The following is a 27,740-nucleotide window of genomic DNA, read 5'->3' on the forward strand; positions in this document are numbered from 1 at the left end:
AGCATGGTGTGATTACATCTGTGAGTCCTATGGATTTTGAAAAGGCGGATTCCAGGCTCAGTGACATATGTGTTAGGGCAGCAAATAGGTCGCTACCTCTACTTCCCTTGCAGGCGTCGGTGACAGTATCTTTGCAGGTGCTGATGACAGTGAACAACACACATAAAGCATAAGTACATCCCCCAACTGATAAACTCCACCTCCCTGCTACCTTGAATCATAGCCCACTCCCCAAATCAAAGAATGCCTGTTGCCCTGTTAGTTATGTGTCACTTACATGTGGGTGAGTTGTGGCCATTTCAAATGCTTTCTAACCCTCTTGTTGTTCTCATTTCTTATCTTGGCCCACTTGTGGGGTCGCGGATGTCAGCTCCTTTGGTAGATCCCCTAGTCTAACTGGGTGGTTTTTGAGGTTGTCATCTCCCCACTTTTGCCTTTGCTCTAAGGCCGATTGGCCTATATCATCAGGTCCTTCTTTAGTTCTGGTGCCTTCTGGGCTGGTGTTGGGTGGTGATCAGTAGCACCGTGCACCATCTTGGTAAGCTCTGTTTTGCTCAGTGCCTCCTGGTCGATCTTTATTGTATCTGACTGGGCACCAGCCCTTCAGCCAGAACCATGCCTCGCTGGGCATTCTGAAGTGCCAGGTTTTACCATTTCACACAAAGTGATTATTTAACTTTCTCAAAGCTACTTTATTGGTTCTCAACTTTTAGCATAAAGTCTGGAAAGATACTGATTGTGGCATTTTCATATTGTATGCTGTCTGTTGATCCTGCTGCCTGGAGGATAGCATCCCTCTCCCCGGTAATTGAAGAAGCGGGAAATGATTGTTCTTGCAGGGGGCAGCCAGACAAAGGGGCCACAACAGCGACTTGTGGGCTTGCTCGACAGCGAAAACTTTTGATAGTCTTTTGGGTTTTAATGTTTCGGTGATCAGCTCTTTTAGAAACAGTTCCACAATGGGCCCCTCTGCCCTTTCCGATACTCCCACCAGTCTTATATTATTTTTCCTTGCCCCCCCTTATAGTCCTCCAGATTCGCCATCATGATTACATTATCTCTAGTGAGTTGGCCTACTGTTGTTTTGAGTGATTTGGAGTCCTGCTACATTATGGCCAGTGATTGTTTTGTGCATGTTATACAGTTGCTGACTTTATGTATGTCTGCTCTCAGGAGAGTGACATCAATGGTGACAGAGTCTATTTTGGGCTCCGGTGCGTCTTTCATTCTTTGAATTGCTGTAATTATGTCTGTTAGTGATCCATCACCCCGTTTGTGGCCCCCAAACATTTATCACTGTCCCTTCTGTCAGGAAGGCTGAACTCTTGTGCAGTCATGGTCACAGCATATTTATTCATTTTGTTTTGCTGCATCACTCTTACCCTTGCCACCAGCTTGGCTGTCTTCCCTTTGTAGAAAGCAGTCTTACTGACCGGTGTGGCCCTCCCCCACGTGTGAAGCAAGACATAGGCTAGAACAAAGTGCCTTGATGATGGACGGTTCATACCTTAAGATTCTTCAGAATTGTTATTTTTTCTCCTGGTCCAGGTTTTCAACCAGCAATTGTCAAAATGCATGTAGACCAAGAAATTGTATTATCAGGTTTTGTTCTAATTCTTTCTTCATGGAAGACAAAGCCCGAGATTTGATAAATGTGTGAATAGCTTTATCCATTTTGTTTTACAGCTCACATTCTCTTTTAGATATTCTGAGTCCAGGTTGATCACATTTGTGAGCAGAGGAAAGCTTCAGAAGCAGGGGTGGGCAAAGTATTCATAGGAATTTCGAAGGATGATGAATTTGCCCTTTTATTTCTGACAGCGGATCGAAATCAGAGTTACTTTAATCCTTCCTGAGTGGGGAAAAGACCCAACATAGTTGCTTTTAGGAGCACTGTAAGTGACCTGGTAATGTAGTTAAGTTAGTGGTAGTTACATTAAGGTAAATACATTGCGGACCTCGGACAGTGCTCTTGAAATGAACTTCCTCTTCGGAAAGCCTGCGTGCAGTGCCTCCTGGCACTCTAGCAGACAGGCAACGCACATCAGCTCCACTGCTGGAGCACCTGCTTTCATGCAATGATGGCGGTGAGTGGTGTAATTATCCTAATGCAATTACCATTGAGGTAGTTACATTGTCTGACTGCTGCGTTGAATAACGTATATTTGTGCAGGGCATCCTGCCTGCTTTGCACTTTTTAAAAGAAATTGGGAAAGGCAGATGCGAAACCAGTGAGAACTAGTAAATTGCCCAAAGTTTCACGTCTGCTTACTAGATTCCAAAAAAGAAATTTGCCCTACCTCATAGTCATACTCTGCCTGCCACTACAGTCAGTAAGTGGGTAAAATTTGCAGTTGTCCCTGACTATGACTTATCAGTTCAAATGGCATCTTTAGCCATCAGTGGACATTCTACCAGAGGGGTTGCGTCCAAAGTCAAAAGAAGTATCTTTGTCAGAGATCTTTGTCCCCACTTCCTCTCTATTGACAGTTAAATCTTGGTGTGATCAGGACTAACGATGGTCAAGAAGGGGTTTATGGGGATGATAGGATGAAGGCATAGAATAGAAAAAGAAAAGGGATAATTGTTTGTAAAAATAAAATTATTTTGGGTAGCAACAGCAAACTCAACGTGTCTTCTGGGTGAACTTCAGCTGATTCAGTTAAGAATCTGATGAGGAAGACCCAGATTAGGAGTAACGAAGATGATTACGCCAAATTGGTCTTCCCTAATTATTCTACTAAGTTACAACTGATGGTCTTTTATTTGCTTACTAAAAGTGGTAGAGGGGAGTAAAACAAGTCATGGTTATACTTTAAAATTTAGTCATGCTCTAAAGGACCACAGATTCCGAATTCCAATTTTGTGGATTTATTATAAGGCAAAAAATAATTGTATAAAGACACACCTGAATATAAGAGTATACAGATAGATGAAAATCAATACAGAGCCAATTTTACAAATATAGTTCATCCGGCATAAAAGGCATAATCTGATGAACTCCAAAATCAATACATAGCAAAGTATAGATGCTGCGTCGAGTTCTCTTTTCATCTGGGAGGAAAACAAAACAAAGAAAAATATCTTTCCATACACTGCTCTAAATGAGGGTCCTACCTATTTCTCTTATATCATTTCCCAAAGTGTCACCACATGTTGACTTCCTAAGAAATGCTCACCTCAAATGGGTTGCCTAGCTTAAGGCTATGGAGCTCGCTCTAAGATGCTCCTCCTCCTCCGAGAATCAGCAGAAGTCTCTAGTCTCTGTCCCTGCACATCATTTTAAAACAGACAAAGTTCAGCCCCCAATGAATCATGTAGTAAACTTCTCTATTGTATCATTTCAGTAACTTTCCAGTAGCTTTAATTAATTCGTCTTCCAGTGGCCTTGGTTCCCAGACAGGCCAGGCACGAAAGGAGTCCTCCCTTCTCGCTTTCCAGTATTCTTCAAAGACATTCCGGGTATCTCCTTAAATCTAAGAATAACAAGGCTGAATTTGTGCACCTGCAGTAGGATGAAAACACGCTACTTTCGAATACAAAAGAGATTCATTTAATTAATGTTTTGAGCGGCAAAGGAGAATCGAAGCTGTCAACAACTTTACAAATTGGGCCTACGATTCAGGCAACTTAAACTAAACATGGTTACATTGCACAAATATAATTTCATCCTGCACAGTACATATACAGGAATTATGAATATTTTTAAGACATATACAATCCTACTTGAATGTATACACTACAATTTCGATGCTACTAGAACATGAATAAATGCATCTTAATAATTATAAAGCACTGCAAACGACAAAATACATGTGAGTGCATTTCAACCATAAGTATAGAGCACCCATACAATTTAGAGTGCTGTAAGTGCTCTATCAAAGATTACCTGTTATTAGTAAGGCCATTCCAACTCTCCCAAGGTATAAAAGGGGTACCCCCACTGTGCACAAAAGTGTGCCAGGTCTGAGAAAAAACATTTATGAGAAAACTGATGAAAATTCAAGATAATTGAAGTGGCGTAATTTATTTACCTTACACTTTTTGTAAAGCACAGGAGACCTACTTCAAGAATTTGTTTGGCGAGGAAAATAGGGCTAAATCATCAGCAATGACTCATACCAGTTGAACTGTTTATATACTCAAGTTAGTGAATTAGCAAATGTAAAAATAATATGGAATAAACCATATTAAATTTGCACATGTACACACACACACATAAAAACACTGTGTACTGTAACATTTATTGTTTGTAAAATCCATATCTATACCTACATTTAAATATTACGATGCTAACATTTAAGCACGTTTCTTTTCATTTGAAATTGTGTGTATTGTGTCTATAGTATCGTGGGTCAGTGATTTCGGTGAAAGATTAGTCTCTGCATATACAGGGCAAAGGAATTAGTGCATTCGTGAATTTTCGTGCTTTGAGAGTACATATCAATAAATAGGGTTTTCAGTGGTAGTTTGATTCTTTTCCAGTGCACAGTATGTAATGTGAATATAATTGGATTTTTTTTTTCAAGGGTATTTTGGGATCTGGGTTGGCTTTGAAGGTCCAGGAACAGCACCGTCAAAAACATTTTGAGAAGAGAAGAAAACCTGCTGCTGAGCTCATCCAGGTTTGCACTGTGGTTTTATATTTGGTATTATTGAAGCATATGTTCGTAACACTGGTCTAAAGTGACCTCCAGTGGTCGAATTTGTGAACTGAAGCAATTGACACTAGCTGTTTACGGTTTTCAATAGTTCTCCCTGAAGATCACAGCGGATGTCTAAAGCTAATTTAAAATCTGAACAATTGGCATAATTATTTTTGTTAAAAAACTGTGCTATACCTACACCACTAGGAAATAATGCAAATTTAGTTACAGTTACAGTTAAGTAAAAATGCTATTTTCAGACTCATCCAGAATTAGGTACATGGCAATGTCATTCTGTAATTGTCTCGCCAAATTGTGCTGCTCTCATTTGTCGTCACATTTAAAATAGAGTTTGAAATGTATTTTGTTGTATTAAGAATCTCACTGGATCGACCAAGAAGTTAACATTTGTATTAAGCATCTGCGAACAAAAAGCATCTTTAATCTGTTCCTCAAAATTCTATGCTCATAAATTCTTTAAAGCGCTCAAAGATTTATCCTCACTTGAGACCTTCAGAAGATGGCTACTATTTTCCTATTTAGTACCCGAAAATTTAATGGTGTTGGACAAAACACTTGTGTGCTAATCTCAAAATCTAGCCTGGATCAGTTATTTCAGATGTGATCTAACTTAATTGTACCAGCACAAATCCAAGCGTAACGAAAAATAATAGATCAATTTTGTTAAAGACTAAGGGCCTGATTACAACGTTGGCGGTGCGGCGCTGGTCCGCTCAGCCGCCGCACTGCCAAAGCTGTGGTCAGACTGCCCGCCAGATTAGGAGTTTCCTCCTGTCTGGCGGGGTTAGTTTTAGACATTCCCATGGCAGTGCCCTGAAAACAGGCACCGCATTGGTAATGCAAAAAATAGTTCCTGCACTGCATGGACATGTTGTGCCCCCCTAAATGCTCCACAGGACGTGAGGCACCAGGTCCTACAGGGCCCCCTTTGAATTCCTCTCCACCATGGTTTTCATGGTGGTGGAACTGTCATGAAAACAATGGCGGAGAGGAAACTGGTATATGCTTGGCCTGACCGTGGTGGTCTCGTAATCGGGGCCTAGGTGTCTCCAGAATGTAGGTGAGATAAGAATATATACTTCCTGGTTTATCTGTGCCAGTGCTTATTCATAAGGTTTAACATTGGCTGCAGTAGATTAGGTCAATTTGGCTGTGAGAGATTATTGTTACTTTAGGCATTAGGTTAAACTGCAGTATAGACATAAAGATTAGCCGGGAAAGGACAAAGACAATTTTAATCCGTTTATAGTTATTGATTATAGATATGGTCACACTTTCCTGTATGAGGTGGCCAGCCTGGCACAAAGTCGCTTCTTAACCTTGGTCACGCTGCTTGAAAATGGCACATGAGTAGGGAACTGGATGCCAGTGAGATGCATACTCGTTGGCACCAGAGAGCCTCAAAACATTCCTAGAATGTCATTTTTGAATTTGAAGATTCAAAATCTTCAGCAGACCAGTCACTGATTATGGCTTTACCAAGTATATCAAAATCACAACAAAAACATCTTAGGCAATTAGTAAGATACATGCTTTCCATCATCTGTGCTTCTTGGACTGGCTTTACTTGCAACCTGCAATGAGGAATCTCCAGTTCCTGGGAGGTCCTTCCTAGTCTGCACCTCCACCTACAAACCTCAGCCATTTTATCTTCTAAAGACAGCCTATTTATTGCACAGTTTCTGTGTGAATTGACTTTACAGAGTAGGAAGATGGAACGTCTGCTGATGCAGCAAGAGGAAAGACATTGGGCATCTTGAAGGACAGGCTACACAAGGGCTTCAATAAAAGCTGGAAATCAGGTTCCTGACCTGACTCCCTAACCTGGGAGTCCAGTCAGGAGGCTAGCCTCTGTCCCAGCTCATACTACAATGGAGACTCTGGCAAAACTGGTGGCTCTCCTCATTTTCTTCTGTTAGTGGATGGAATCCTTGTTTTTCTTTCTCTCTAATATGTATACAAAGTGAGTAAATTCAACCAGGCATGCTAAACGCTGCAGCTCGGACGCTACTTGAGGTTATCCCTAAACTGAGCACCAGCTCTCTCAAAGGTGACTAAAATACCTTTTTACTGCACGTTGATGTCTGTGTGAATAGGCTTCAATTTTGTTTTGTAAACAGATTTTATTCAGGAATATCCAATCATGTAGGAGCAATACAATGGGGTTGTAGAGCCCACATCACGCATTCACCAACAATGACCAATAATCATGTTCGATGGTCGCACAGGACCAGGTGCAGATTCTTGCCATGTGTGGCCCTTTCACAAAATGGTAACAGTACTTGTTGGCCAAAGCCGAGTTCTCAGGTGAGCTGTGCTCTACAGTCCTGTGGTGGGAGACCAACAGTTTCACAGGTAAATAGGCTTCAATGTATATTGTATACAGTCTGTTCTTTTATGTTCATTAGTATTGCTAATTATAGAAATCACAATTTTTCCAATAGTTCTAAGTATTAACTCACAGGGAAAAATAGGTCAAATAATCATAGATATTATATTGCTTTGTATTTTTAATCCAAAATTTTCAAAGAAGCATATAGTTGATTAAACAAAGCAGCACATAATCAAGTAATAAAGAGTACATGGGAATCTTGTCCACTTATAACAATGATTTTGAACAAAAAGACATAGCTGTAGTTGTCAAATAGCCCGGTCCTATTTCTGAAGCCTTCTAAGTAGTGGTGAATCGAAGCAGCTGACACGTGTTTCGTTACTTTGAGTAATTTTTCAAGGCTTGTTCAAAGTATATTTTTGTTTTATCTTGTAACCGGGGATTCTCAGGTGTTGAGTAAAGGCGGCAAAACGATTACATTTTAATCCTAAATGCTTGTAACTGCAGAATTCCAGACGGTGCGTATTTTCTTCCGACTGGAAAATGGATGTATACGTCGGTGAATAGACAGCCTGCAAGCGTTAAAAAACGAATTCAAGCGCCCCTTTTCTTTCCCAGCAATTTTGTTTTTGGTTGTATTGCACCGTCTTAACCTCCTTCCCAAAAGTCTTTTATATGTTGTCTTGTTGGTCCAGCTTTTTGTATATGACGAGGGCTATGATGTGCCCTTTCAAAGCGATTGCATGTTCCGCGTAGGGCGCGGTCCTGTTACCTCCATGAGGAAAGCTCACATATATACAACCCTTAATACAAAAAGCTGGACCAACAAGACAACATATAAAAGACTTTTGGGAAGGAGGTTAAGACGGTGCAATACAACCAAAAACAAAATTGCTGGGAAAGAAAAGGGGCGCTTGAATTCGTTTTGTAACGCTTGCAGGCTGTCTATTCACCGACGTATACATCCATTTTCCAGTCGGAAGAAAATACGCACCGTCTGGAATTCTGCAGTTACAAGCATTTAGGATTAAAATGTAATCGTTTTGCCGCCTTTACTCAACACCTGAGAACCCCCGGTTACAAGATGAAACGAAAATATACTTTGAACAAGCCTTGAAAAATTACTCAAAGCAACTGAACACATGTCGGCTGCTTCGATTCGCCACTACTTAGAAGGCTTCAGAAATAGGACCGGGCTATTTGACAACTACACCTATGTCTTTTTGTTCAAAATCATTGTTATAAGTGCACAAGATTCCCATGTACTCTTTATTACTTGATTATGTGCTGCTTTGTTTAATCAACTATATGCTTCTTTGAAAATTGTGGATTAAAAATACAAAGCCATATAATATCTATGATTATTTGACATATTTTTCCCTGTGAGTTAATATTTAGAACTATTGGAAAAATTGTGATTTCTATAATTAGCAATACTAATGAAGATAAAAGAACAGACTGTATACAATAACTATTAGAGTGCCGAGGTACAATTGTCTAACAAAAGATTACAATAAGGAGCTTCTCACAAATACTCGTTAATTTCACATCCTTGGTAGTGGGATGTTTTCAGTACTTTGAGGGGCACCACAATTTTGAAGATAACTGTGAGAGACATATACTATTGAGAGACTGATGTGCAATTAGTTAAACCACCACTACCGTGTTGGGATATTGTAAGGATTCAATGTATGAATACATCGAAGCAACTACAGCCCTTCACATGTTTCTCAGAAGGAGCATCATCTTTAACTCTGGTAGTTTTCCAAAATGTGACAAATCAAAATCACTCACTACCCCCTGCAAGAGCAACAGGATGTCTGTCAAACTCACTGGTACAGAAAGGAACGTGGTATCTTCTGTTTCAGGCGTCATGCCTTATCCTTCCAGATACTTTTCTAAAAATGGCACTTGTATACTGTACTACAAAGTCTCCTCATTTCCCCAAATTGTATGTTTAATCATAAGGTTATTTTAGCATTCATATTTGGGGATTTTATTTCCAAAATTATATTAGTTCCATAAAAAAGAAACCCTTAGCTACCACCTTCCAAAATATAGATGTTAAGGAGATTATTATTTGATTAGAAGTTGAGTTATAGGTCGTAGACCCCACTACCCTACAACCTCATAACACATATGAATAAGTAGGGATACTGCTGTACCCAACACACATTTGTTGATTAGTAATAATTCACATCTCACAGGCCAGATCCGTGTAAACAACAAACTGAGCATTAAAACTGTGGGGCATCTCCAGCAGATGCCATGGAGTCGAAAGCCATGGGATCAAAAAGCAGAAAGGATGGGACTACCTATGCAGCGGGTTTGACGTTCTACTGTTTCCCTGAGTGCATGGCTGTTCTGCGAAGCAAACTAGGAGCAAGCTCTAAATTGAATGATCTGAGTTCCACAAGGATATTATTTGTGTGTAGAGTACTGAAGCCAAATAGAGTAAAGATGGGGTGAGGGCCTCCTGCCACCTCTTCTGATCTGCTGAATTGTGGACTCAGATGAGGAGTGGCCTCGTAACAGTGGGCCTTAGCTCATTGAGAAGTGCAGCTAAGGGTTCAACCACACCCAGCTACAGTTTAGTAGTGCAGGGTTGGTTTGGGTCATGTGTGCTAGGGATCTGCCCCCTCCTTTTTAGGTCTCGCCTGACCCAGCGCATGCGCTGGTCTGGCGAGACTTATTGAGAGGGCTCCAAAAAGTGCTACCAGGCCAGCCTAGAGCTACAGTGCATGTGAGCGGGTGCGCGCACCGCCATTACTTTCACTTTCGCGGCCGCACGGCCGCTTTGATGTATGATCGCGATCACTTTCGCTTGTTCCGTTTGTTGTTCCTGTTAGTTTTCTCCATTATTCCTCCATTCGTGGTCTCTGATGGCTTGCTCCCATTCTCCCTCCCTCCGTTATCTGTTGGCTTGTTCCTTTTCCCCACATTCAGCCCCAATCAGGCAGTTTTACTATCTCCTGGCTGTCTCCGGTCGCTGTTCTCTTCCCCACTCCGTCCCTCCCTCGGATAGCCGCTGCCAGCCACTCACGCACACACACTTCCTTCCAGAAGCCCCTTCTCCCTCCCTGGGTATCGGAAGAGCCTCCGCTCGCAGCCTGCCTGCCCACCCAGCGCTCAGAACAGGTGCTGCGTGGATTTTCATGGCTGCTGTCCCCTACCGAGTTTGGTACGCCTGCCGACACCCTGCCTGCACGATGTTTCCCCAGCAGACCCATTCACCTCTACCGTTCCAGAGGGAGAGCCTCAGAGGGTGCTTGCGAGACCGTCCACTTCGATTTATCACAATATAAATAACCTTTTGTGCTGAGCTCTTGTGCACACACACCGTGCCAGTTCATATCACACACGTGCACTCCTAAGGAAGTGACAACAGCGCTACATAAATATACGTATTCATCTACCGTGTATTCACACCTTCGCAGTGTCCCTCACTGGCACACACTTTTCGTCGCTGCTGCAGTCATTCAGTGCTTCCTTCATCCACTCGCTCACTGTGAAACTATCACTCTGCTATGCATGTTCACTCATGTACAGTCACTAATCCATTCATTCTAGCACCTATTCACTGCTGCACTCACTCCTGCTCACCACTTCATTTGTGTACTCATTAACTGCTTCATGCACTTACACATTCTCTCGCTGTTGCACTAGCTGACTGATCCTCTCACTTTATGCTGCGCTCATTCACTCCCATACACCCACATATTCATTCCTGTGCTTGCTCGTTCTCTTCTGCTCTCAATCACTCCTGCATGGTGTGGTAAATAATTTAATTACCGGAACTTAATTTGATGCGGAAAATCTATAATAATAGCTCAGTAAAATAAGAGGCAGAATCCGTGGTATTAGAGGTTCGGAACGGGCTTTATTCCAAAATCAATTCGAATTGATGGACTCCATATTCCATCACCATGAAGGTTCAGGAAGTGAAGGACCAACTTTATTGACAAGTAATCATTTTTATACAATAGTCATTACAGCGAAACAGATGCAGGAGGCGTAACAGTTGATAACAAAGATAAGAACATACATGCGTAACTAAAATGGGTGTAACTGGGCGTAACTTAAAGAACATCATCAGGTATGATGTCACAATAGGGTGGTTCCATGAAAGAATTTCGCAATGTCAGCAGAAATACTTGGCAGAGATGCGCGCGCAGCAGCATGACGTGTGATTGACGTGCGACTAGGGGGTGAAGGGGACTTGACATTTAGCTCTACATGTGGAGACAGAAGTCTGGGGTTATGTCAACCTAATCCCAAATCATATCTAACATCCTATGTTTAAAGAACTATGTTATCCAAAAAGAGATGTCTCTTAGGATAGAATCTTATTCTATACTGACTATACTGACTGTTAGTGCGTGTACAAGCGTCTAAGTGTCTACACTAGATGCGAGGGGGTAGGAATATTCCATGGTAACAGGGCTATGAATTACTTGCATAAAGACAGAGAAGCCGGGCCTTTTGCTCGGTAGCTGGAAGAATGTTTACTTAAACTACTAGACAGGAATGCATTGGGTGAGGAGCGGAGCAGAGCAGATAATCTTGAAGGTGAAATACAGTTTTTTGGCAAGCAGACAGATCGAGTCAGGCACCGTTAGCCGCGCAGGGAGTAGGACAAAGTTCATGGGTACAGATGCGAGCTCAGACTGGAGCTTTCAGAGGCAGAAGGCAGGAAAAGGCTTAATGGCAGAATCAGGGCCTACTCGCCTGGACTGAAAAATGGGATAAATGAACCATATAAAGCCGGTGGCCTTTCATACTTAGGAATAGAATATCCGGCCCATTCACGGCGGATCTGAAAGAGGACATGTTGGCGGTGGACGCACATGTGTTTGCGTCTTCATAACTGGAACTGGAGGAAACATACATGTATTTGTGATTTATACATGAAACCGTTGGGGTCCAAGATAGGGGACATAACTGATCATAAAAATCCATATTTCCACATTCCCTCCTTGTCCCCTACTTGCCCTTAAGAGATATCAATCTTCATCAATCCGTTGATCTGTTCATATAGCATCATTTGTTCTTCTTTCTTCTTCCGGGATGAATGAAATCTTGGTGGTGGAATACACGATGTGGCACACAGACCACAAATCGCTGGTCCACATTGTAGGCATAAGCAGCAACTGAATAGTATGAGAAAGCCAATACCTAGGAAGGATAGGACCCTCCATCCAAAGGTTGATAATACACTCCAAAACCAACCGGACCAAGTCCAGGTGCCTGGATTCTGGTGTATCTGGCTTACAATCTTATGAAGGCGAGTTATGGCTTTATATACAGATGGCGAATTTTCTGGTATGAAAATGCAACAACTTGATCCGATGACCCTACAAGCTCCGCCCCTATCGGCCAGAATGACGTCAAGGACAAGACGATTTTGAAGCACAACAATCCGCATAGCAGACTGCTCTTCTGTTAAATTGCCTAAGGCGGAAATAGTTTCGTTTACTACTGCTTCAAGGGTTCTGGTTAATCTACGTATCAGTTTACTATTAGTGACTGTACCTATATAGGGAAAGAGACCTTTATTGAAATCTGTGTATTTTTCCCATGCTGTTTCAGTGTAGTCGACTATTGGGAGATCTCTCCGTTCTCTATTGTGTACTAAATGAGTATTTCTGTGATAATCAGGAGGAGCTAGGAAAACAGGTGGCAAAAGGAATCCAATGTAACAGGTACCATCCCAATCTAGAGGCAGACGTATATATGCAGTCTGACCACATACAAAGTAGGAATGGCGAGAAGCTCTAAATGTAGATTTGCCTTGATCACTGAATTCTATTATAGTGGTGCATTTACTATGGCCCATGTGTATGGAGCCATTCTTTCTTATACACAATTCACCTTTAACTGGAAATACTGACATAGCGGGCAAAATTGGTGCAGCTTCGGATTCGACATTCAGGATCATGAGATTAAGCGTGAAATTACCTAATCCATATACTTCATTTTCTAGATCAGTTCCTGTTCTTTTGGGAAGTCCCTCCTTGTTAGGGTAACAGACTTTAAGCAAGACTAAGTTCAGGTTTCCCCATACCCAGTTGTCTTGATAAACTGCGGAATTCGAATCTAGGGAATTGATTAAACTAAACCATGCTCCACAGGAGCCATTGTGTGTGAACGGATATGGAAAGAGAGGCAGAATTCCCTTATAGTTCTGATAGGGAGGGAGTCGGCCACATATCCAACAATTTGTAGCATTGCTAGCCTGATGGGAATGATGTAACATACTAATAAAAGTGTTATTGCGCAGCGCAAATCTATAGGACAACTCATGCGGGGGTAATTCACTAAAAGAATGTTCAGCAGTAACATTGTAAACATGTTTAAAAATAGGATAATATATGTGCAATAATATACTTGCAGCGATTATTAAAAGACATAAGAAAAACAGAATTAATAACGTCACTGTGCAATGACTACGCAGTGATTTACAGTACGCATGTTTTTTCAACTGGATTTCATTATTTCTTTCTCTATTCCGGTCCAGAGGATACATGTCAGAGACAAATTCAACCGATTCACCTTGGAGAGGACTTAAACAATCAAATTGTCTGACTTATTGGACCTCAATTTTAGTCTATATAGTTCTGAGTTCGTTTGCTCAACCAAGGGGAGCTTTGAGTCTGTCTTTGAGGAAATACAGGGTTTAGTCTGTATATCGGATGGTAATCCATGAAATTTCTTGATATGACTTGAATGTATCCAGCCTTTTCGACCTTCGATCTTCACGGCTGTCCTCGTGGTTAACAGTACGAGTTGAGGCGATTTCCACCTAGGATCCAGCTGAGACTTCCGGTCAAAGTTCCTCACTAACACCAGGTCCCCGGGAATTACGTCATGGGGTTTCACCTCGGTGTTGTCGGGAAAGGCTGCAGCTACCTGTGAACGACAAGATTGTAGTGCAGACATCAAGGAAGCTAGGTAATCTGTCAGCATATTACAGTCTACATCAGTTATTTTGCGTGGTATAGGCGTCCCCCACATATTTGGTGGTCTACCGAAGATCACCTCATAAGGGGATAGCCCTGTTCGAGAGTGCGCTACCATTCTCATGTAAAAGAGTGCAACTGGTAAGGCTACTACCCAGTCGACACCTTTCTCTCTACATATTTTGGACAATCTAATTTTCAGAGTTTGATTATGTCGTTCCACGAGACCTGCTGCCTCGGGGTGTCGGACACAATGAAATCTCCATTGATAGCCTAACAAGAGTGAAACGTGTTTCATTAGTTCGGATGAGAAGGGCTGGCCGTTATCTGAGTAGACAACACGTGGTAAACCGTACCGTGGGAAGAATTCTCGAACTAACTGTTTGGCAGTAGTCGGGGCAGTGTAATCTGAAACCGGGTATGCCTCTGTCCAACGGGAAAGAGCACAAACAACTACAAGAACGTATTTGAATCCTCGACATCGTTCCATCTGGATATAATCCATCTGGAGGACTTCAAATGGGTGCTCAGGAGGCTGAAATCCACCCTGTTCTACGAGAATGCTTTTACCGGGGTTAAACTGACAGCAGATCATACAGGTACGGACTTTTTGTTTAGCTGCTGCTCGTAAATGTTTGTTGAACCAAATGTGTTGAATGCTGTCTAGCATAGCTTTTTCTCCTAGGTGTGCTGGACTATGTATTGTATTAATGATAACTTGGACCATTGAGTCGGGAAGAAACCATACAGATTTTTCCTTCGTCATCCATCCTTGATCCGTTTGGATCCCTCCTAATTCAGTCCATTTCTTTATTTCGTCTGGTGTAGCATGTGTCTGTATGTCAATTACGTCAAGAGCGGGATCCTTAACCATCATGCACTGTGTTGGTGTCGGAACTATTGTTTTTGTCATGTCAGATGTGTGAGTTTGAGCAGTCTGTTTAGCTGTTTTGTCAGCTAGATCATTGCCTTGGGAAATGATATCAGTAACTTTCGTATGAGCTTTACATTTCATAATTGATATTGCAGCGGGTAGATGTATTGCATCTAATAAGGCATGAATGAGGGGTCCGTGCTGAATGTGGGCACCGTGAGAAGTTAAATAACCTCTCTCTCGCCACAGCACGCCGAAGTCATGTACAACTCCGAATGCATAACGTGAATCAGTGTATATGTTGACTTTCTTATTCGTAGCTTGAATACAGGCTTGTGTCAGAGCGATGAGCTCTGCTGCTTGAGCTGATAAGGTATTAATACGATTTGTTTCAATGACTTCAGTGTCTGTTGTGACTGCATACGCGGCCACTAGCTCTCCTGTACTTGTTCTCATACATGAACCATCTACATACAACGTCAGGTCTGGGTCTGACAATGGGACGTCTGTCAAGTCTTGTCTGGGTTTCGTCGTGATAGTAATAACTTCAATACAATCATGTGCTAATGGGTCTGTTCCATTTACTGGTAACAGTGTGGCAGGATTTAATGTACTACAACGTCTGATTTCTATGTGTGGCTGAAACAATGTCAATTCGTAACCAGTGAGTCTTGCTATAGTCAAGTGTTGTGTTTGCGTTCGGTTCAAGAGAACCTCTACTGCGTGTGGTACTTGTACTGTCAATTGATGTCCTAACACTATGGCATCGCTTTGTCTGATTGCTAAAGCTGTCGCTGCCACTGATTTCAGGCACGCAGGCAGAGCCTGAGCTACGGGATCTAATGTACTAGAAAAATAAGCACATGGTTTGTGTGATCCTGCTTGTTCCTGTGTGAGTACTGACAAAGCAGTACCTTCGCGTTCTGTAACAAAGAGTGTAAAATGTTTATTGTAACATGGTGTTGCTAAGACAGGTGCTTGACATAAAGCTTTCTTTAGGCTTTCAAAAGCTTGTGTATGTTCCTGAGTCCAAGGGAGGACAGTCGATGTGGCTGCCTCCTGTGTTGTCAACTGAATGAGTGGTTTTGCTAGAAATGCATACTGAGGGATCCACTGCCTACAATATGAAGTGAGGCCTATAAAAGCCCGCACCTCCTTTTGTGTCTTGGGTATTGGCATGTTAGCAATTAACTGGATGCGATCGGGTGTAAGCTGCCTTCCCTCCTTGGACAGCGAGTGACCAAGGTAAACAACTCGCTGAACACAGAATTGTAGCTTAGAAGGGGACACCTTGTGCCCCTTTTCGGCCAAGAATTGTAAAACCGTCAGTGAGGCTTTTTCACATTCAGGTTCGTTTCTAGCGGTGATCAGCAGATCATCGACATATTGAAGCAGGGCAGTGTTGACTGGCATGTGGATACTGTCAAGTTCTCGTTTCAGTGCTTGGCTATAGATGCTGGGGCTTTCTGTGAATCCTTGAGGTGCGCGTGTGAATTTAAAGCTTCGTCCATTTAAACTAAATCCGAACAAGTATTGGCTTTCCGGATCTATTGGGACGCTGAAAAAGGCATTCTTGAGATCAATTACAGTAAAGAATGTTGCTTCGGAATCAATGGCTGTCAGTAATGAAGAAATATCTGGGACTACGGGGTATTGTGGTACAATACATTTATTTAATTCGCGCAGATCAATAACCAATCGATATACTGGCGGGGCTTTCGGATCAGTTCGTTTAAGAATCGGAATTATCGGTGAATTACATACATTGGAGTCTGTTTCCACAACCACTCCTTGGGTAATAAGCTCGTCAATGATTTGCAGTAAAGCAGACAGATCGAGTCAGGCACCGTTAGCCGCGCAGGGAGTAGGACAAAGTTCATGGGTACAGATGCGAGCTCAGACTGGAGCTTTCAGAGGCAGAAGGCAGGAAAAGGCTTAATGGCAGAATCAGGGCCTACTCGCCTGGACTGAAAAATGGGATAAATGAACCATATAAAGCCGGTGGCCTTTCATACTTAGGAATAGAATATCCGGCCCATTCACGGCGGATCTGAAAGAGGACATGTTGGCGGTGGACGCACATGTGTTTGCGTCTTCATAACTGGAACTGGAGGAAACATACATGTATTTGTGATTTATACATGAAACCGTTGGGGTCCAAGATAGGGGACATAACTGATCATAAAAATCCATATTTCCACAATGGGCACACATTCACTCCACCACACCTATTAATTACTCTACGCATTCTCTACACTTACACCATACACACTTCAAAATTCACTGCCTCACTTGTTCGCTTCTGTACTCACACTTTAACTGCTACTGGTTCATTCAGTCATTCACTACTGCAATCATTCACCAAGTGCACTCATTTATTCTGGTAGTCTTTCACTGATGTACTTATCCACCCCTTCACTCAAACATTCACATTAATTGCATGCCATAGTCATTCAACCTGTGAACTCATGCATTCATTAATGTCTGCACACTCATTCATCCCTGCATTTCTATCTCGGTGCTACATTCACTTCTGCATGGCTCTTGGGGAAGCCTCATGTCCTGCTGCCTGAGTGCAGCCTGTCAGTGCTTTTCGAATTCCTGCCTGCCCAACTACGACTTCTTCCATTTCTTGAAACTAGAAGGTGTCCCCTGCACCCACCATGCCCCCTCCTAGACAGTAGGAAACATTTACTTTACAGCCGCCAAACTGGCAGCGAGAATTTCCTCCTCCAATCTCCAAGCATTTCTTTCTTTCCTTCCACTGCTTTCTTTCCTCCATCAAACTTCTCACCCTTCACACACTCTGTTCTTATTTTTTTCTTTCTTTTCTTGTTAATTTCTCTCTCTTTCTGCATTTCTTTCTCATTCTGTCCTTTCTCCCATTTTTTTTATCTTTCCTAAATTAGTCCTTTCATCATATCTCCCTTTCCTTCCTTCTTTCACTTCATTTTCAATCTTTTCTCACATTTTTCTTCTTTCAGTTGCCAGTTTGTCAAATTTCCTCACATTTCTCGACTTTTTTTGTTCTTACTTTCCTTTCAGAGGCATGTGTATGTTTTAAAAGCCACAGGATCTCCCCGAGGTGCGCAATTTCCTTAAACTGCATTTCTGCTCGTCCTACATCTGTTTGGGATTCTGTATAATTAATACTTCCTACTTTTCGTAAGCCCTCTCCCCACGGTGGGGAAATGAGCTAAATTTTCTTTACTCTTTCTGTTTATTAAAGAATTCACCTCCAATAACTAATTAGCCAGTGTCCCCCTACTGAAGTAATCAATTAGCCCCCATTTCACATGCACTGCCCCCACTCCTCATCTTGGTGTTGTCCAGATTCAGGACTCTTACTATTCACCCTTCACTCCATCCCTCATAGAGGTCTGTTTGCTGTTGTCTTCTCATTTGCACAAGATAAGTACATGTATGTGTGTGTGTGTGTGTGTGTATATATATATATATCACCTACTGGGGGTTGCCAGCAGGTAGTTATATTTACGACCTCATAGCCAATAGGTCTCACTTTTGGGACCGTATTAGTATTTAGTTATGCATCAACTGTTGCAAGACTAAACACTTATAAGGTCCCAAAGGCGAGACCTATTGGCTATGCCAATGCTTGTTTTAATTATATCCCTGCTGAGCTAGAGAGCATTTGACCAGCATGGCAGATCAGGCAGGTGAAAGGAAAATGTCTCCTTTTTTCTCTATGACATATACCATACCAGGGGATCAAGGTTGAAGCAGGGTTAACCACCAGAAATGCCTATACTCCCCTTGGAACTCAACAGCTTTGATAGGTCTCCTGACACCGATCAATGGTATAAGTGCACAATGTGCACTGTAAACTGTGATGTTTCCTGGGCCCTACGTTACACTTTGGTGGAGAGTAGTAATTCCCAGCCATCAATCACAAGGCTACATTTGGCACTGCAGCAGCCCCTCCATACCTACCATGTAAGAATTAGTTAGCTTTACTAGCCACCAGAATTTCATATTCCTGGTGGAGAGGGCAGATGGTGGTGGGGTCTGTCAGCTCAGAGCTGGTGGTAGTCACTTTTCTTCCCCCCTCACTGGGATTTCCACCAGACTACAACATCCATCCCTGGCGAGTCCTCCAGCCTGATGAGCACCCTTAACTCCCATCCCCCAACAGGTTTTATCACTTTCTCCACCACCACCAAAGCTCTATGTTAATCCATAGCATCGCATTCCATGTGGACTGCAAATGTGACGGAGTGGTGAGAAAAAGTCTGGGACCCAATTTTTGCTGGGTTTGGAAACCCTACAAAAGGCAATCACAAAGGTTACCATTTTGACTTGCACCCCTCTGCCCTGAGGCGTCCTTAGTATTCCTCAGGCAAAGGTAATACCAGCATCATTATCCCAGGCTGCCTTCCAGAGCCAGCTGCAGAACAAGGTTATCAGCATGGCAGGACTGACATTTCCTGCCGTTCTCTAATATCAGCCCACCCACCCCTGCAGTGGAGGACAGTCATGGCCAGTGACTGGCTGTGGTGGGTGGATGCCTAGAGTTGGGCCAAAGGGAGTTACCTATTTGCCCATGACTGAATAAGAGCCTTAATTCAGAGGTCACCCAATTAGAGATTTAGTGGTATTGGCACACTTGTCTATTGGCTCTGTTAGTAACACTAGTACCCAGTACCACTACTCTTGGATTATGACATAAGTCTTAAAATTTGAATATAATCGTTAAATAATATGTTACCCCCTTCCTCTTGATGGGAAGTCTTTAAATACTCAATACTGAGACTGTTTTGTTTTGCACATGTAATGGATTTTATGTGTTTATTTTACTTATCAAGCCACTGAGGATAACCCCCATACCCCAGCTCCAGCCACTGACCCTAATGGAGTGTGATTCTAGGGTTCCGTAGATTATAAAGCAGATCAAATCAATTATAACCTTTTGTGTTTTAATACTCTCAGTTGAAAGTACTTAAATACACTACATGGACTGGTTCCTGTAGCATGCTGGTCCTCACAGAGTTGGTGTTTGCCTGATTTTGTCTGGGTTTACCAACACTATGAGGATTGATGCAGTCCTCACAATGTGGGTTAAGCTGCACACACACACTTTTCTGAAACAGGGCTGAAATAGGTTTTGTAGTGATGATCCCAGATAACCACAAATGAGTGCAATGTAAAGTATAGAAATAAAGTAGCATACTTTTTCTCATGGTCCTCTTCCATAGTTTAACAAGATTAAACATGATCTGTGAACCACAACATGGTCAAATTATGGACTGCTCCTAGGCCCTCATCAAGGGATACTGAGAATTAATTGGTCAGATGCTGGATGGGAGATACCAATTATGGACGGTAGTCCCACTTCTTATTTCGGGCACCAGAAGTTACACCTTCAAAAATTAGGAATAATCGCGTGCACCAGGATAAAAAAACGCATGTTCTCCTTTATGCAAGGTGTTTACTGCTCTGATTAGGTGGTAATTGTGGGCAAAGGGGGCACAGCAGGTTTCTTTGTCAGGTCTGTGGGATGGGAAGAGTGCAGTGGGTATGGTAATGGGCTGCTGGGTTAATGTTGCATGTTGCTTCTGTGCTATAAAAAGGGTTGGGCGGGGGACAAGCTTCACCTTCGTCACTCTGCCTGTCCTGGCACCCCAGTAGTTTTGCCAGGTGCAGATCTGTCCCTAGTAACACTGAGTGCAGCAACACAAGCCCACTCCCGATTGATCGAGGCGGTATCGGCCTGAGGATAATGTGTCACCTAACTCATATAGGGAGTCTCATAGAGCCATTTCAGTTAATTGCCTACTTCAAATTAAGTGATTTTGATCAGTGTATTTATATAACATATTGTGATCTTTCACAGTCCTAAAGAAACCAAAATGTCAAAATGAACCATAATCACCTGTATTCTTAGTATAAACCTATGCCTATTTCTCCTTTCAGGCCGCCTGGAGGTATTACGCTACCAACCCACTCAGATTGGATCTTGTGGCCACCTGGAGGTTTTACGAATCAACCATATCATTTCCGTATTTCAGGCAAGTATCTTTTGGTAGAAATACAGTGCTATGTTTCAGAATAGCTCTAAGCATTGAGTCAGACTCTATCGAGCTTTGTAACTGATCTTAAGCAATCTTAAACACTGCATTTATTCTCTTCTTTGCTAATTGATTTATCCCTTGGTATAGTGAGTTGGACATGGACTAATAAGTTAAAATTATTGAATCACGACCCCACATGATCAAAGTCAAACTGTTAGTCATTGTAGACCTTCTTTCCTATCACATGACACCCCCCCATGAATTTATCAGAGACTACGAAGTTAAGAAGCAGAATTTATTTTGTTGACTCTGTCATTTAAGTGCAAGCACTGAGATGATAACTTTCTAACGCCATGGGCTTAATTGTTAAAAGTGATTTAAAATCCACTGTAAGTCAGTGACTAGATGCCTGGTTGACCCTGGCCTCTTGGTGGAATTTAGAGTGATCACTTAAATACGGTTGTTCTTCTCAGGAATGACATTGGTTTGTCAATTTCTAGAGTTTCACTTTTCTGTTCCCTTTTTCTCCACTATGTCTTCTTGAACAGCGACTGCTGATGTTGTTGAATGGAAACATAAGTGTGATTTTGATTGCTGATTTCTATCAGATGCATTTCGATGATAAGATTACAGTCAGCAACTTCATACATTTCCTAAATACAGAGAGCTTAACAAGGCTCATAACCAAGCAGTTGGTTCTTTTCTCTTACCTGTTCTTTACTGGTTGGATACAAAGGAGGTGTTTTTAGCTCAGGTGTGGATTCACGGTTGGGTTTGATTGCATTTTTCTTTCACGGAAGTGGGTATTTATGGCTTTGCTCTGTGAATGACACAGAGTGTTTGAAAATGAAACCCCTGGGAAACTGGGAGCCGAAGCAAATTTGCAGTGTGTCTGATATATCGGATAGGTCTTGCAGGCTACCTCTTCCATAGACTAACCCTGGGTTACCTTATTAAACTTAATAAGTGATATTTTCAGTTTGGGAGCAGCTAGAGAAATATGTCTTCACCTCATTTGAATTGTAGTTTCAAATCGTCTTTAGTTCTAAAGTTGGATTTTAAGTCACTATTCTGAAAGTGCAATTTTGACAAAGTTGGGATTTTTCTGCCTAAACCAAACATACCTTTGTGCAAGTGTCCAAGGTCTCATGGCTTAAGGCTCGCCTATGGTGTGATGTGTAATCGTTCCATACAGGGGACAAAAGGGCCTTGGGTGTGAGGAAGGGTGTTCCTCTCCTAAATTGGATGACTTGGAGGGTTGACCTCAACTCTTTCTGAGTTTCAAAGGGGAACCTAAGGGCTGTGCCCACCCTCTTCCTGACTTCTGAAGCTGCCTTTCATGTCACTGGCAAATGCAAATCATGCTTGGTCCTGCCTACCCTTGTCCCGCTTGACAGATTGGAGCCAAACCCATTAACGAGAGAAGGTTAGACAAAGGGGCCATCCCCCACATACAGGGTGGCCCTGGGTATAAAAGCTGCACACTTGGAACCTCTCATAAGAACACTCCTGGACTTGTGAATATTCAGAAGAAGGGCAGTCCTATTGTCTGACGAAGGAAGACTGGACCTGCTTGCCTTGAACCCAGGAGCCCAAAAGTGATTCTATGAGTGAGTTTGCTGACCTGCTGTTTTAGCTACAGTGACACAACAGGCTTCCATAGCCCTTCCTGCAACGGACCAGCTGATCAGCACCAACTGGACCTGCCTGGATCCCAATGCCGGCCTCTGCTGAAGTTTGTCCTGACCCATAAGAGGTGCCTCACAGGTCCTGGACCCTAGGCTGGTGTCAGGTTGTATTCCTCCAACTTGCAAACTACAAGAACTGACTTCCAGGTGAAAATTCAGAGTTTCTGGGATCTTAGCGTCAACAAAGACCACCCGTGTCTCCCGCCAACACAGTGCACCAATGGTGACCTGCTCTTTGCTCTGACAGCAATCTCCTTGCAGCCCCCGCCAACCCAAAACACAGACTAAGGTTTCCTGTGTGGAACTGTACTGTGTCAGAAGGTACATGTTCCACTAGAACGAACCTTGACCCACGTGCTATCATGGTCAACTTTTCAATTTGAACAGGCCTCGTGTGACCTGATAATTCTGATGGGCGCTTTGTACTCCTTGGTGCTATTTTCACTTGAACTTTTAATAAGTCATAACTTCTACGTATTGGACGTTTGTCATTTTGGTGTCATTTTATTTATTAAAATGTAATATGTTTCCTTAAATTGATTTGGGATTGTACTTGTGTTGTACCTTTACTTTATTACTGTTTATGTGCTGCATAAATACTTTACATATTGCTTCTAAGTCAAGCCTGATTGCTTTTGTACCAAGCTACCAGAGGGTTAAGCACAGGGACTATGTTTTTACTTGAGTGAGGCTCTCGCACCTTTCAACTAATAACCTAATTTCCTACAAAGGGTTGGCGGCCTGTAATCACTGCCAATGCAGTAAGGTAAAATGTACCATTGCTGTTTTGAGGCTCAGGGAATTAAACAGGGCCTTTGAGCGTGTTTAATATGAAACTTGACTCTATTACAGGGGGCAGGCTGCACCTTTACTGGTTTCTCTTTAAAATCATGTTACAAAACCACGAGTTCCAATCCAGCTGGAACTGGTTATTATCAAACTTTAAAATTAAGTTGTGCCAATTTATTAAAATACAAATGTGACAGTTCTAGTCTGTCTTTTTGACAATTAGCTTGTCAAGGGGAGAGAAGCACAGGATTGGGAACAACAAAAAGTAAAAAGGTTCTTTCCATAATGAAATAGGGTGATATGCAGATGGCATGGTTATCTTGGAGTGGAGGCTGTACAGCAAAATTACAGGCACCACGATGGAGAAGGACAAGCCGGGACTGTGAGAAAGGGCCATCTTTCTTGCATGGTATGCCCCCACTTTTTGCAGAATTGCTGATGTACTTTGACTGAGTGTGCCCTGGGCTCCTGCCAATCAGGTACCCAGGGCCTATGTTACTTGCCTAAAACTGTGTTGAAACCCAAACCCAATTGGCATCTCTGGCCACATGTCAGCCCCTGGTAAATGCTACACTAGGTACCCAGGGCCTTGTGACCAGAGAAGGCCCCTAAGGGCTGCAGCATTTATTGTGCCACCCTTAGAGGCCCTGTACCCTGACACACACACACTGCCCTTGCAGGGTGAGTGTCTGGGTGCAGAACAAAACAGACAGTCGACATGGCACACATCACTGTGTGCCATGCCCACAACACACACTTCCCTGTCATACATCAGACACCCCTCTAGCTGGGTCCCCTATGCCAGTGGTGTGGGTACAGGTGCATGAGCCCTGTGCCCCTACAGTACCCAGGTCCATTCCTGGGCACTGTAAGTGCAGTGTTGCCATCCAAGAGTATATGGTGCTGGGAGATCGTCAAACACGAACTCCACAGCACCATGATGGCAACACTGAAGACTGAAAAGTTTAGTATCAAACTTCTCAGCAAATTGAACCCGCACTAATGCCAGTGTGGGAATTAATGTACAATGCACAACAGAGGGCCCCCTGAACCTAACCTACAATCCACGTCTTGTCGGAGGGGCAGCCTAGGCTGCCACACAGCAGACTGGGTAGAGAGCCATCCGCTCTCCTGGGCCTGCAACAATGCCCATCCTGGGCGAGGTGCTAGGTCTCCTTCCCCCACGATGGGCAAGGGAAGCTTCTCCAGGCCACTTTCTGTACTCAGCAACTGGCCCCTACCGGTTCTGACCCCCACTCTGGTGGGAAGACTGGCCGGAAACCCCAAGGAAGGAAAGGGGGTGTGCCAGCCTCTGCCAACCCCACCCCTCAGGTGGGGGAGATGAGGTGAAGCACATCTCCGGGCTCTCGCCATCCTGAAGATGGGAAGCCCTGCCCAATCAGGACTAGGCTACTGCCCCCCTCCCACAGGAGAGTGGCAGGATAGGGGTGTACCCACCCCAGGGCAGGGACCCATTGGTCTCTGCCCTTTACCTACCTGTAACACCCCTAAATTCAGTATTTAGGGGCACCCTGAACCTTCCTTCCTGAGATCCAGATTCCGAAACAGCAAAGAAGATCAAGAAACAAGAAGACCTGCCGTACAGCTGCTAACAAGAGGAAGACACCAACTGCTTTGGCCCCAGCCCTACCGGCCTGTCGACCTTCGAACCTGCTCCTGCTAAACCCCGGCATCTCCAGTGGTGAGCAACCTCACAAAGCCCGGAGGATCTGGCTACCTTGTGACTCTAAGCAACTGGGACTCCCACGAGCAGTGTTACTGCTCAAAACAAGTAACTGACCCCTGGCATCAGCCAGGAACCGCGAACCCTGCACACTCTGCACCCGCCAAGCCTGGCCTGTGCTGAAGTGGACAAACACCATGAGGACGTCCCCCCAGCGACTGTGACCCTGAATCCAGCACCCAAGGACCCACCTCGACGCTCCTGACGACACCTGCAGCCTCAGAACCAGGCACCCCTCCAACCGCGACCAGCAGAGGGTAAGATTTCCCGACACCAAAAGGCACCCCTGCACCCGGCGCCCTGCGGCCCCCTGTGCCCAACTCCTGGGTGCCTACCTATCCTCCAACTACCCAACTTACCTCTCGAAGTGGTGCTCGCACCTGAAGAATCTTCGTCCCCGAGCTTGCACCCTTTGTTCGTTCTTGAGCTTCTCTATTGCAATCCATTGAGCGCCCGACGGCTCAAAAGCACCCTGCACCCAGCCGCCCGAGTGCCCCTGGCACTGCAACTTCTACTTTAATCTACTTCCCCATTTGCCCTGAGCAAGTGACCAGGAGCCCAGCTCCCACAGCCGCATGGCCTGCTAGCCAGCAGCCACCAACCAAAGGCCCCCTGCCTCCCATAGGATAACATTGGGCCTAACTCACTCTGCACCCGGCTGCCCCTGTGCCGCTGAGGGTGTAACAACTGTACTTACCTGACCCTGGGAGACCCCTGAGTCTATGCCCAGAACCTTAACTCTGCCAGTCGAGTACTTACCCAAAAGCCGATAACTCACTTTTCTTCCATAGGGTAACATTGACTGGTTTCCCTTGGAAATTCTTGAGTTTCTAAACTTTAAAATATTCACCTAAATCAACCGAGTAACAAAAACAAACATACTCACCTGCTATCAGGAGAGATCCCTGTGCTGGATGTTGGTGCCCAGCACTGACCCTGAAAAGTAATTGCAACCATACTTACTGCTAACCCAATTTTCTTCCATAGGAAACCATTGGCCGTTTTTGTGTGAAATTTCTTGTCGATTTTTGCAAACTACAAATATTCTTTGAAAATCGCACCAACTATGAAAACGTAATTACTTACCTGTTTTAGATAGATGTCTCAGTGCTGAACCTAGGAGCCCAGCACTGGATTACTAAAGTAACGAGAACATACTTTACCGATAATTTGAATTTCCTTCCATAGGATAACATTGCCTGGTTTTTGCTGAAAAAGTTTCTGTGTCGATTTTGCAAATTTACAAATATTCGTTAAAAATCACACGTATAACCAAAACACATTCTTTCAACTGTTTACAGGTGATTCATCAGTGCTGGATCCAGGATCCAACACTGAGTTAGAAAAAGTAACACTAACCCCACTTACCTGCAAATTAATTTCCTCCCATAGGATAACATTGGTGTTTCGATGAGAAAAAGTTTCTAGGTATCAACTTTTAAAATACCAAAATATTGCTTAAAAATCACTACTGTAACCAAAACGCTTTTACTGGAAGTGTCCCAGGACTAAATCCAGGATCCAGTCCTGTGGTTAGAAAAGTAATCCTTAAAGTAACTAATTGCATTTAACTAGAAATGCCCATTGAGCTCAATGTATTATTGTGTTTGAAATTGTGTTGCCTATTGCAACCACTGTAACTATTATATTCAAAAGTCTATTGCCCATTAAAGTATTTATCTAAAGCATCTCAATCTGAGAAAGTATATTTTGATACCTATTGTTGGTTCCAAAATAAAACAACTACATATTTTTATACAAAAACCATTGGCTGAGAGTTCAGTTATTGAGTGTGTGAGACCATTTGCTGACTGAGTGTGTACAAAAAATGCTTTACACTGTCCTCTGATACTGCCTTACTGCTCGACCAAGCTACCACTTTAGAGAGTAAGGTTATATCTAACTTTAGCCTCTGCCAAACCTCTGGGGACTGTGGACTCTGTACACACTGTACCTATTTGAGAACAGTGTATACAGAGCCACTTTCCTTAAGGGACCAACAGACTTCAGTTCATGAATAATATCCAAAGACTGTGCGAAGATGCTGACAGAGGATCATTGTATATGCAGGTTTATTTGTATTTTCATGCGTGCCAAATGAAATATCTGATTAGTGAAAGATACTCAACTATAGGTAACTGTAAGTAAAACAAAATTAATAACAAAACATCAAAAACATGAATACGAATCAATAAACGGGGCAAACGTTATTTCACAAAGGAAAATAACCCCACAGGAAACTGGCAGGAGGGCAAACTCTTACATTAAGTCAATGGTACATAAACCATTATAAAAACAATTTCAGCATATCCTCCAAGAACTTATGTCACAATATTGTGTAGGTATATATTGTCCTATAAATATTTTGTAGTTCGGATATTGACTAATACAGTATTATTATTACCCAGTATAGGTAGGTGTCAGAGCTTTGGTTACTACATTAACGCCTGGTAGCAATGGCACAAGCAGCAGGCAGTTTGACAGACAAAGATGTGATACTTTCAAGCTATACCAAACTTTTTTAACGTGATGAACATAGCGCAAAAACAATTCCAAAACCAATTTGGAAAAGTGAAGAAAGATATAATCGTAAAAAGACATCAAAACCATTCAAATCAATAAGAGAGTGTTCTTCCTTTCCTTTTTTCCATTCTCCCC

At 43.0% G+C, this 27,740-nt stretch overlaps 1 protein-coding gene across 1 annotated transcript in view; it reads left to right on the top strand.

Moving 5' to 3' along the window:
- The window catches only part of KCNQ3 (potassium voltage-gated channel subfamily Q member 3), a 732,470-nt gene that overhangs the window by 562,111 nt on the left and 142,619 nt on the right, over positions 1–27,740 (top strand). Inside the window, exons 7-8 of the mRNA XM_085604907.1 lie at positions 4,530–4,625; positions 20,764–20,858. Coding sequence (XP_085461033.1) covers positions 4,530–4,625; positions 20,764–20,858 — 191 coding nt within the window. The remainder of the gene's footprint in view (positions 1–4,529; positions 4,626–20,763; positions 20,859–27,740) is intronic.

This window comes from Triturus cristatus, chromosome 5_1 (assembly GCF_964204655.1).
Source record: "Triturus cristatus chromosome 5_1, aTriCri1.1, whole genome shotgun sequence".
NCBI lineage: Eukaryota > Metazoa > Chordata > Amphibia > Caudata > Salamandridae > Triturus > Triturus cristatus.